This window comes from Macaca thibetana, chromosome 17 (assembly GCF_024542745.1).
Source record: "Macaca thibetana thibetana isolate TM-01 chromosome 17, ASM2454274v1, whole genome shotgun sequence".
In the NCBI taxonomy this organism is placed as follows: Eukaryota; Metazoa; Chordata; class Mammalia; order Primates; family Cercopithecidae; genus Macaca; species Macaca thibetana.
Window position 1 is genome coordinate 57,573,254 of NC_065594.1, and position 12,900 is coordinate 57,586,153.

Genomic DNA, 12,900 nt, shown 5'->3' on the forward strand with positions numbered 1-12,900 from the left:
TGAGTTGTATGGATCAAATAGCTCAATGTCAGATATTCAATCTCCCATAGCCAGATAGGTCACAAATGACTGTGTCTAAGATTATGTGCTGATTTTTAGATGTTTCAGTATTTTCTTATTTCCTGTCATTATGTTGTAACTAAATCATATATACATGTATATATAAATAACATATTTTTTTTCCTTAGAGACCAGAACTTGGAAAAATTAATTGAAGTAAATTCTCATGTTCCTGAAAACAAGAATGTAAGGTAAAGTTTATTATGATTCACTTTTTTCTTATGAATTCCATATGCATCTGCATATATTGTATAGCCTTAGAAGATTAGATATATAATATTATACATTATATAATATATAATTTGGATAGTGTGTGTGTGTATATATATATAATCCAGATACAAAAACTTATGTGGTGCTTAATAGCTAATAGTGAAAAAATTAACATAATTCTAATTCTGTAGAATTTCTGACTCAGGGCCTGCTGTTCTATTGCTTAGTATAAATGGCATCATGGAAATTCAAAGCTCTTTGGGGCTGTGAAGATTTATTTTTACTTACTGTTGCTTGGTAAGCTCTCAGCAGTGCAGAAAGCACTCTGGGAATCTCTTCCCTGGATGCCTAGTGCTAAAAGAATGCATGAATTTATCACAGCCACAAAACAGGAGCTAATTTTGAAATTTCTTTACACCATAGGGTATAATAGCTTTAAAACTGTGACACCTTATTGGCCATTACAAGAAAGGTTAGGACAGGAGCTATACTTCATTTTTGTCACAGACTGTATACTTTAGGAAAAATTAACTTTTCCATGTTTAGCAATTCTTACCCCTATATATGAGGGAATACTAAACACAATAGCTTACTATTTTCAGTTTCATAAGGTGCAGTTGCCTTTTGTATTAATTTTTTTATGTAAAGAAACGATATTGTTGATTTCATCTGCAGAGAATGGAAAAGCTAGCAAAAGAGCTGGCTCGCTTTTCTTTTTCATATTGTCTATAAAAGATTCCTGAATTCCACAGGTAGATAGTTTCTTTCCATTCCTTTAATTCCCCAAATCATCTTCTTCCTTCTGTTTGTGACCTTGAGAAAGTCTTTGAGAGAATGAGGGAGGATACATTTTCAGCAGAATCTGCTTATCCTGGAAATACATGAATTCTTTTGGGAATAGGACTGGGCTTACACTTAAACTAATCTCATTCAAGTATTATTTGAAAGTGATTGGGGTAAAAAAAATTACAAGTAAATTATTAAGTATAATTAAGGAATTTCCCATTTAATTTAAGAAGTGTTCCAGTTCCATTGGACTTGTTAATGAAATGGGATTTTATCAGAGGGATTAATGAGGAAATGGAATTTCATGGAAGTTCAAGAGCAGGAATGGTGGCTTTGCCAGGCCTCAGAAAGATCTCACTTGGAATATTGTTCATTCTTGACCTAAAGAAGTTTGGAACCCTTGGACATTAACTAGAGTTCGTTGTCACTAATGCAACTCAGCTAGTCACTGAGTATTGGATTTTGTCCATCTTTTTCCTGTCCTTCCCTGTACCTATTGGCTTCCTTATTCTCTGCTCATCTTCTGTTTGATAACCAAAATTTTGTGTTGCCTCTCAGTTTTGGCTACTTTGTAACTTCAGCTTATTCTACCTCTTCAGGTACTTTAATGAATCAAATTAAAAATCTAAATAAGCATCCCAGGAAAATCTGCTAAACTGAGACGTGATTCATTTTGTGAATGTATTCACTGTACATCATAATTGGATGCGCAAGCAAATATATGTTTTCTAATCTGATTTGTTAAGAAGGTAGGAGCAAAGGGGAAAGTTCCAGTTTGCCCTCTGAAGCTTTGCTGAAAAATCAACTCCCAAAAGGCAGAGTAATTAGAGAAAAGGCATATAAATTTATTTAACCTGTGATGGGAGCCTTCAGAATGAAGACCCAAAGATATAGGGGAAATTGTCCATTTAATACTTAGGTTCAATAAAGTACAGAGAGCCATGAAGAAATATGATTGGACAAAAAGAATATGACCTAATGGCAACAGACTGAATGGGGAAAGCCAGCAAGGCCTGTGTCCCTGGATTCTTCTTAACCTCTTGAGCATGCATTCCTTCCTTCTGGGCATGGGGCAGAATCATTCTGGAATGGGGGTCTTATGACCTACAGTCAAACAAGGGATGTCAGATAATTTCTTTATGGCCAGTTTTTACGTAGAAAGAAAGGTGAAGGGATAGGTAGAGTAATAATTTTAGGTTTTACGGCTGGCTTTGGGGAAAAGGGGTTTTGGTTTGTATGACTTGCCTTGGGGAAGAGGGATTCTAGTTTCTTTGGCTATCCTTGCGGGAGAATGAGACTGAGATAGGAGGGCAGGAGAAGGTCAAGGAAAAACTTTTGTTTCTGAGGCTACTTCTGAGGCTTTAGTTTTGGGTTTTTTTTTTTTTTTTTCTGAGACTCAACAGGAATAAGTTTAAGTATTTTTATTTCAATTCTAAATGATAAAGTCTTTCCCTAAACTAAATGGTTTGTGACTGTGAGTGAAATTAATTTCATAGAGCCATTTCACAGATTTTAAGGACTGTAATACTTTTCAAATCATATAATGATAAGGTGGTCAGACAATTTTATTTATCTATTCATCACCTGATGGCATTTGGATTGTTTCAATATTGGGTTTTAATTCACTATTGTGAATAATGTTGCTATGAACATTCGTATATGAGTTTTTGTGTGAAAATGTGTTTTTATTTCTCTTAGGTATATACCACGCATGAAATTGATGGATTGTAGAGTAATTCTATGTTTAACCATTTGAGGAACTGCTAGACTGCTTTCAAAGCAGCCATATCATTTTATATTCTCATACGCAGTGTATGAGGGTTTTAGGTAAATTTTCAAGGTGAATTTCCACTGCAGGGAACATTTTCTCAAGTGTAAATCCATTTGGAATTCTATAAGATTCAATACAATGTTTGGGTTTGTATTTGTAGAGTCATTGCTTAATTAAGAAACAAAACTGTGACCATTGATTGGAAATTACAATTCAGCAGTTTGTTTCAATGGAGGATAACTTCCTAACAATTAAGCCGTCAAGTGACATATGCTATGAGTCATGAATTCTCCTTTACAAAGATTATTCAAGGCATTTGAGAGGAATAATTTGGCAGAGATTCTTCTATTACACTGGTTCTCAAACTTTTGGGTACATCTGAATCACTCGCTATTCCAGGGACTACACTTTGAGAATCAATGCTCTTTTGAGTAAGATGTTGGACTTCCCAACCTCTAAGGCGGTGATTCTCAACCTTGACTGTATAAGGGACTCACTGGAAAGCTTTAAAGGTTCCCAGTGACCAAGCTGTACCCCAAACCAGTTAAATTAAAATATCTGGATATGGGGCCCAGTAGCATTTTAAAAGGCACTATGGGCTGTTTTGTTGGTTGCCAAAGTGTTGTCTCCCCAACTCTATTCCTATGGTTCTAAATAACAAAAAATTAGTCTTACAACTTAATTGTCGTTAAGATAACATTTCTGTCATAAAATCTATTACTATCCCATGAAAAACAAAGACTTGGCAGACTATCACAGACCCTAGGCAGCCAAAGAGACATGATGGATATGTAGATATGGTATCCTGGATTGTATTCTGAAACAGAAAAAAGTCACCAATGGAAAAACCAGTGAAACATGAATAGAATCTGTAGTTTAGTTCACAGTATGGTACAAATATTAATTCTGTAGGTTTGACAACTCTGTTATAATTACATAAGATATTAACCTTAAGGGAATCTGGGTGAAGGTGTACAGGGATTCTCCATGTTATCTTTGCCATTTTTCTGTACATTTAAAGTTACTCCAAAATAATGGTTTATTTGTTTAAATTATCATCCTCAAAGTCTACATGAGGAGCAAAATCCATCAAAGAGTTTGTTGTACCACATTACAAACCTAGCATTTGGTTTTTGTTCACAGTTCTAAAAATTAAATATTCCACAAAGTCATTGTCATTAATCACATTATAAACACAACTGGGAAAAGATACCAGTATTAGTCAGCGTGGGCTGCCTTAACAAAATACCACAGACTGGGTGGCTTAGACAATGGACATTTATTTTTTCACAGCTCTGGAGGCTAGAAGCCCAAGAGCAAGATCCTATCAGGATTGGTTTTGGTGAGGCCTCTCTTCCTGGCTTGCAGCTGGCCACCTTCTCACTGTGTACTCTCATGGCCTTTCCTCTGTACACAAAAGAAAAGACATCTCTGGTAGCTCTTCCTCTTTTTATGAGGATTCCAGTTCTGTGGAACCACAGATGACCTTTATTACCTCCTTATTAACCCTGTCTCCAAATGTAGTCATGTTGAAGGTTAGGGCTTAAACATATAAATTTTGGGGGAATACATCTCAGTCCATAACAGTACTGTTGGCAAATCACTTATCTCTCCTGTTTGTGGATTTTGCAAACTGGTGATTTTTGATATTCTTTATATATATATATATATATATATATACACACTTTAAGTTCTAGGGTACCTGTGCACAACATGCAGCTTTGTTACATATGTATACATGTGCCATGTTGGTGTGCTGTACCCATTAACTCGTCATTTACATTAGGTAGATCTCCTAATGCTATCCCTCCCCCCTCCCCCCACTCCACGACAGGACCCAGTGTATGATGTTCCCCTTCCCGTGTCCAAGTGTTCTCATTGTTCAATTCCCACCTATGAGTGAGAACATGCGGTGTTTGGTTTTTTGTCCTTGTGATAGTTTGCTGAGAATGATGGTTTCTAGCTGCATCCATGTCCCTACAAAGGACACAAACTCATCCTTTTTTATGACTGCATAGTATTCCATGGTGTATATGTGCCACATTTTCTTACTCCAGTCTGTCACTGATGGACATTTGGGTTGATTCCAAGTCTTTGCTATTGTGAATAGTGCTGCAATAAACATATGTCTGCATGTGTCTTTATAGCAACATGATTTATAATCCTTTGGGTATATACCCAGTAATGGGATGGCTGGGTCAAATGGTATTTCTAGTTCTAGATCCTTGAGGAATCGCCACACTGTCTTCCACAATGGTTGAACTAGTTTACAGTCCCACTAACAGTGTAAAACAGACTTTAAACCAACAAAGTTCAAAAGAGACAAAGAAGGCCATTACATAATGATAAAGGGATCAATTCAACAAGAAGAGCTAACTATCCTAAATATATATGCACCCAATACAGAAGCACCCAGATTCATAAAGCAAGTCCTTAGAGACCTCCAAAGAGACTTAGACTTCCACACAATAATGATGGGAGACTTTAACACCCCACTGTCAACATTAGACATATCAACAAGACAGAAAGTTAAAAAGGATATCCAGGAATTGAACTCAGCTCCGCACCAAGCGGACCTAATGGATATCTACAGAACTTTCCACCCTGAATCAACAGAGTATGCATTCTTCTCAGCAGCACATCGCACTTATTCCAAAATTAACCACATAGTTGGAAGTAAAGCACTCCTCAGCATATGTAAAATAATAGAAGTTATAACAAACTGTCTCTGAGACCACAGTGCAATCAAACTAGAACTCAGGATTAAGAAACTCACTCAAAACCGCTCAACTACCTGGAAACTGAACAACCTGCTTCTGAATGACTACTGGGTAAATATCGAAATGAAGGCAGAAATAAAGATGTTCTTTGAAACCAATGAGAACAAAGACACAACATACCAGAATCTCTGGGACATATTTAAAGCAGTGTGTAGAGGGAAATTTATAGCACTAAATGCCTACAAGAGAAAGCAGGAAAGATCTAAAATTAATATTCTATTGCTGAGGACAATACAAATGCATTTCAAACTCATAGATAATCTTTGTCCTTTGAAGCTCTCTACTTGTTAAAGTTGGGTTTTGTATTGTATATTATATGATCTGAACATTTTCAAACGATTCTTAGCTAGGTTTATGATTCTTGGGATGACATACTCTAGTAATCATGTTAGAAAACCTAATAATATTAATTCCACCTTCTTATCACTTAGTAAAATTTTAACTTACGTGGATATTTTGTGAAACATCTGCCTTAAAACCAGATGGTTTTCTGTATGCCAGAGATAATATGTAAACAAATGCTTTCCTCTTCTTTAAGAGCTATCTGGAAATCAGCCTGTTTGAGAATGATAAGGCTTGATTAAGACCTAAACTCTCATTTAGGTTTTCATATCTCTTCTATGTCAGAGTTTATTAACATGGAGGAGCAAAAGGAGCTAAAATTTTCTCTATTTTTGCATTAAGAATCTCCTCTCTTCCATAGGAAAAAGCGCATATGCCTACATTTTGTTGAGTATCATGACATTTTTAGATTAGCAGAAATCTAGGTCAGAGTTCTTCTGCCATCTTCAAGATATTGCCTTCCATTAAAAACAAAATGAAGACTGGAATTTCTCAAAGCAACCCCTGGATCATTTTCATTCAATTGATAAATTCTTAGATATATTATACATGGGAAACTTTCTATAATGGCATTGCTGGTGTGAAAATGTTACAGAAACCAATTTCAGATGATTTCTGTCCTTGATAAAAAGAGCAAAGTTAGGCCGGGCGCGGTGGCTCACGCCTGTAATCCCAGCACTTTGGGAGGCCGAGAGGGGCGGATCATGAGGTCAGGAGATGGAGACCATCCTGGCTAACACGGTGAAACCCCATCTCTATTAAAAATACAAAAAAAAAAAAAAAAAAAAAAAAATAGCCGGGTGCGGTGGCGGGCGCCTGTAGTCCCAGCTACACGGGAGGCTGAGGCAGGAGAATGGCGGGAACCCAGGAGGCGGAGCTTGCAGTGAGCCAAGATCACGGCACTGCACTCCAGCGTGGGCCACAGAGCGAGACTCCGTCTCGAAATAAAAAAAGAGCAATGTTAGCTAATGTGGCACATACCTACAGATTGTTCTTAAAGGTAAGGCAGAGGTTTCCGTAGAGGGAGTAAAATAGTACATGCATTCTATTTGTGTTATCTGTGCAGAAGCCAGGCAAACACAAAAAGATTCACATTGTAAAATAATGTTGATTGAGAAGAATTTTAATAACACAAAAAACTTCTAGTGACCTTGATTTGAAGTGCCAAATACTTGTGTTTGCTTTATCAGGCTAGATGCCCAAGTCAACGAGTTCACCAATCCTCTGCACAACCAGTCCACAAGAATTGCTTCCCATTCTTATGAAGCCAGGAAGAATCTCAGGTACCGTGGCCAACTGCAGAATAAACGACAGGACTATTCTCCTTTTGTTTTATAAAGATACCGCACACCCAACTTGACCCTTTCTTTGAAATGCAGAAATTTCTAATTTTATGTGGGGTTACCTGTATAAACAGCTTTACACAAAAAAATAAGTTCATGAATGTGTCATTGTGTGACATCTGGTAGGAAAGTATCAAACGTGATTTTCCCTCAAAAAGTCTGCAATTTAAAAAAGCATGATTGTGACATTAGTGTGACATTCTTTAGGTAGATCTAAAGGCTTGGTTAAATCAGATATTGTCATGATAGCTAATTAAGGTCTACTTTTGGTTTGAGGTTCATGAAGAAAGTTATGGTTTGGAAATATGAATGAGACATCAAAGAAAGAGACACTATAACATATTACACAAATATTCAAAAATAATCCTCATGTTCTATAAAAGAATTACCAAGTGATCAAGTTTTGTAACAATACTTAGGAAGTAAACCAAGACAGTGGAAGTTAAAAACAAAATGGGAGATAAAACATTTTTGCAGTGCTGTATTAATACCACTCTAACATTGATGTTTCAACAATTATAGCTCAGAAGGAACATATATGCATTACATTTTGCTTTGAATTGGAAAATAGCCTTGTTTATGTTATCCTTGCAAATAAACTTTAAACATGAAGTAAAATGATTTGTTTTGCAGCACTAACACTGGAGCCAAGCAGGCAGGACCAAAGGATACTGTTGTGTACACAAGGACATATGTGGAGAATAGGTATTCAAAATTTATTTCAAATATTTTGCTTCATTTTATAATTTTGAAAGGATCTATGTTTAATAAGAGATGCTATTGTTTTAGGGTGTGCTTCTTTCAAATAGAAGACCATTTATGAGTACACTGAGTCCTACATATATAATTCTCTATAATGTTTCTGATATTATGTACTTGGGCTATAAATAATTGTAGTCATTAGATGAACTCAATAATATTTTAATATAACACATGTATACATAATAGGGTTGCCATTTGAAAGTCCTCACATAAATGTATATAACTATATGGTTAAAATAAGCTTTATAAAATGCACAACTATTCCTATACTAATTTGGAGTTCCACTTGAATTAACTGATTCTATCTACAGTTGTTTACTGCCAATCTAAAATAAGGGGTATAAATTTGAGTAGTGCATCCTGGCCCAAGTTGTACGATATTGATGTTTCAATTGAAATCTGCTGCTTGGAGTGATGGATATTGGGGAAAATGTAAACCAAGGTCAGGGCTCAACAATTCATTTGGTTTTCAAGGAATATAAAACAAGAATTGTCCCAATTGTGGAGTACAATAATGGTGGGGCACACAAATGCTGCTATACATGACCCATATGTTAAGACAAGCCCATTTCAAAGGGGTCTAAGAGAAGTGTATTCAGGCAGCCTTCTGTGTGGAAGGCAGTCGTGATGGGGATCCAGGAAATTCAATACATGTCAGGAGCTGAGTGATCTTCCAAAAAAGGTTTCTCAAACCCATGCATAATTTACCTTGCAAAATGCAACATCAAGATTGATTTTTTCCTTAATCCAATTCTCACTCTCTGGTGTGTTCAAGTCAGTGATTTCTGCTGTCTTTCAATTAAACTCAAATTTAAAACACTTCAGAGTAAACTTTAAAATAGCAAGTAGTTACTGAATCTGAAATAAATTGATAAAAAGATGAGTAATATCAAATAGTATTATAGTAAAGGCAAGGTGTGAAATATTGGTGAACAATAACATAGGCTTTTTTTCTATATTTACATAATCTCTCACATTTTTATCCTTACGGAATGTCACATCAATACATTTTGATTTTTAAAGAAATTTCTTATGGGAACTAATGCCAAACAACCACAATATTGATTTTTGCATAATGAATAATTTATTTAAGAATTAGGAATATTCTGCTAAACATCATGCTCTAGATTTTTTTGATTAATAGGATAGTTGGATAAAATAATATTAACTTGATTCCTGGAAGTACCAAGACTAAAACATACTTATTTTATTATGATGACTATGGTTTTTTTTTTTTAAAGTACATACTGTATATACCCTGTACATATGTGTATCATGTTCACATATAGAACAGTAATTCTCAAAGCATAGTCTCTGGGCCACCACCATGAGCATGACCTGGGAACTTTCTAGGAATAAAAATTCTCTGGCCTCACTCCTGCCTGCTAAATCAGAAACTCTACAGCTCCGGCCCAGCAACCTGTGTTTTAACAAACTCTTCAGATGTTCCTAATGTGCATCTGAGTTTTAGCACCGTCATTATAAAAAGATAATATTAATATTGTGTCATATCAGGCTAATAGTCTGTTGGCCAGAAGCCTCTGGAAGGATTGGTTGCCTCCTGTACCTTAACCTAGCAAGGATGGTGATGTACCTTGGACATCCTTAAGTTCCCTAAAATCTACATTGACAGACAGTGTGATACAGTACAGAATCCCTAGAGTTACATTTGAGGTTGAATCCTTCTTTGTCATTTCCTAACCATGTAGCCTCAGTGATGTTACTCTTCCAGTCTCAGTTTCCTCATCAATAAAATGGGAATCATGACATACATCCTACGTAAATATGTGCAAATTCTTAGGTAGCATTGTGGGATTATGGGTTTCATAAAGTAGATTTTAGTTCTGACGGCAGTCTGCCTCCACGAAATTTGGAGAGAGAGATAGGTTTCTCATTTAAAAATCCCAAGTGAGGGCCATGTGGTTATTACTCATTGTATGAAATAAAGAAACATATTGCTTCTATTCTTAATATATGCCCAGATAGCATAGGTGCTTGGGAAGCAATTAAGGGAACCAGCTGGTTAGGACATTACAGATTTTATTTGTCTCCAGGAAAGAGTGGTGTTTAAAAGCTGGGGCAATCTACATAATAGAAAAGAGAAGACTTTTAAAAATCATACTTCTTTTGCTTTCGTTCTAAATTATTCTTTCTTGGATATATTCAAGTAAAAATAAAAATGTTGGGTGCTTTTTCTAAAAGTTCAAGAATCTCAGTTTCTCCCTGTGAATGGTGTGTCTGTGTGCTTGCCCTGTTTGTGCTTTGAGTATTTTCTTTATCTACGTTACATTCTGCGTAGCTTTCTTTAGTAAACAGATGAGGTGCAAGTATAAATTTCATGAAAGATGAGGACTTCTTTTCCTGCTCACACTTGTTCCTGTATTCCTTACCCTACTCTCTATTTATTTTGGTATATATGTCAGTTTGGGGGTGACTTGTGTATCAATATTTCTACAGATTAAAAAAGGTGTCAGTACATCATCCTGGCTTGTAACATACACAAAGATAAAATATTATGAGGCTTCATGAGATGGTGTGAGTGTGTTTTCTTATCTACATAAGGAAAATTGCCTGACTCTCACATGCCTGTATATGTTTGTTCCTAGTAAATCACCCAAGGATGGATATCAGGAGAATATCTCCGGAAAATACATACAAACTGTTTATTCAACTTCTGATAGGTGAGTATGTCTTTATTTCCATACATAAAAAGTACACACACATGCATGCACACACATTTATATATATATGTATATATATAATATACGAATATATATATATATAATATACGAATATATATATATATATATATATATATATATATATATATATATATATATATTTCATGCTGTCTTTTGTCCTTGGAGATGGTTCTGCTGATGTTTCTTGTCATGTATGTGCATGGACAGAAGTGCATCTCAATAACAACAACTTCTGCATCCAGGAATTTGTTTCTTGGCTTCCTGGCTGTTGCTGCTGTCTGATTTTGATGCATATTATCAAAAGACCTTTCTGTGCCTTACAGCTGCCTCCCAGGCCAGCCCCTGGTGATCCCCAGGAGGCCCCAGGGCTGCCACATTATTAGCGTTTAGGCTTCATTGCATCCATAGACTGCGCGCTCAACACCCGCTTCTTGTGCTTTTCTGCAACCTGCTTGGCTTACAAACAGCCGTGCACATATGCTGCTGTGACCCACTCTGGGCCCAAGCTCAGTTCCCAGGAGTGGAGTTATGATGAGTATTGATTGAGTGCTGGTGAACTGGCCCCATTCCAGGTTTTTGCTGTTAATGATCCTCTTTTACCATTTAACATTTAGTGGGGCACCTAGGTGACACTTACGAGAGTATGGCCTGCAGCTTTCCAGTGAAGTAAATGAAAATAAATAATTAGCATTTCAACTCAAGCCCTGGAAACAAGCCATCATGCAAATGTCTGATGTTCCACTGATGGTGTTTCTTTATAGCAGGGGCTGGAGATACGACTCACTGAGGGTAGAGACATACTTTATTTTCTTATGTAGTCTCAGCTTCTAACACAGTGCTTGGTACCTAATGTGTACTTAGTACTTTTTTTTTTTTTTTTTTTTTTTGAGAACATGAACCTATGTTCCATTTTCTAAGGGAAACATGGGTGAACCAGACATCAAAATTATATCCCTTTCTTGTCACTTTTCCAATATTTTGCCCACTAGCAATGCTTTGCTGAGTGTCTTGCCTATAAGTCACACCTCTTTGAGTAGTAAATTCATCGACACCAGCATTAGAACTACAAATATCTGGATAACCAATTTAAAAAAAAACAGAGTTAGGTTTTCATAATGCTTCGAAAAGATCTTGGACTAACTGTATGATCTTAATAAAGATAATACCAACATCAATGCATTTCCTGAGCTTGTATTTCAATTATTAACTTAAGGGAGGAAAACATTCTCCATAGAAGTATTGCTGTTAATAGAAAGACTTTAAACCCTATTCCTAAAGTGGCTTTGAAATTTTTCTTAGTCATCAGTGCAGAAGTCGATTCTCCATGAGACCAGTCAGTTCCACAACCTTTTGCTGTTGATAGTGTGTGAAATTGGCGATGTTCTTACAGTTCTTATTTAAGCAGGTCAATCCTGTTTAAAGTGGTTTCCCATGTAACGGGATAAAGTCCAACTTCTTTTGCACATTCTCCGTGGTCCTTCAGAACCTGCTCCTGCAGAATATCCTTTGTATGTTCTGTTCACTCTGCTTGGAATTCCTCTACCATCCCCTCATCCCTACCCCACCAAGCCTACCTTGAGAGCTCTTTCCTCTTCAAACAATGCATATAGCACTTTTTTCTGACAAGGCTTTCCTGACTTCACCCCAGGGGTTAGTGGTTCTCTTGGCTCTGCTCTCCTCACTCTGTCCACGTACCTGTATTCCACTGTGATCATTATATCATGCATCTGGTTTCCCCAGTGGAAACAGCATCTTGTCAGAGGAGACTGTCTCACCACTCTTTGTATTTGCAGCGCCTAGATCAGTGCCTGCGGAATGCATGAAGGGCATAGAGCACCTATTTTCTACTCTTAAAGTGCTTACAGTCCTAAATGGGAAATTTAAGTGTATGCATACATATGTGTGTGTGTTTATGGATAATCCATAGGAAAATATTTGCCAGGTAGCTATAAGCAAGTGGGTACAGAACAGATAAAAGCAGAAAATACTCATTTATATACACGAGACTTAGAAAGATGTTACTAGAATGATGAAAAGTATAAAGCTAGATAAAGTTTATCTGCTATAATGCCTTTCTTCTCCCACTTTCTTTTCCCTTCCATTCTCTCTCCTCTTTGCTCCTACTTCTGGGCTTGGTAATA

The 12,900-nt window shown here is 36.4% G+C and overlaps 2 protein-coding genes across 16 annotated transcripts in view; one reads left to right on the forward strand and one right to left on the reverse strand.

Moving 5' to 3' along the window:
• MYCBP2 (MYC binding protein 2) overlaps positions 1–12,900 on the reverse strand; it is a 1,055,480-nt gene that overhangs the window by 591,396 nt on the left and 451,184 nt on the right. The window lies entirely within an intron of this gene.
• The window catches only part of SCEL (sciellin), a 110,415-nt gene that overhangs the window by 91,749 nt on the left and 5,766 nt on the right, over positions 1–12,900 (forward strand). For 12 of the 15 annotated variants that reach the window (XM_050766439.1, XM_050766441.1, XM_050766446.1 and 9 more), the window contains 4 exons: positions 189–251; positions 7,143–7,235; positions 7,929–8,000; positions 10,664–10,738. In XM_050766439.1, coding sequence (XP_050622396.1) covers positions 189–251; positions 7,143–7,235; positions 7,929–8,000; positions 10,664–10,738 — 303 coding nt within the window. The remainder of the gene's footprint in view (positions 1–188; positions 252–7,142; positions 7,236–7,928; positions 8,001–10,663; positions 10,739–12,900) is intronic. The other 3 variants (XM_050766451.1, XM_050766452.1, XM_050766455.1) reach the window with 1 other exon arrangement.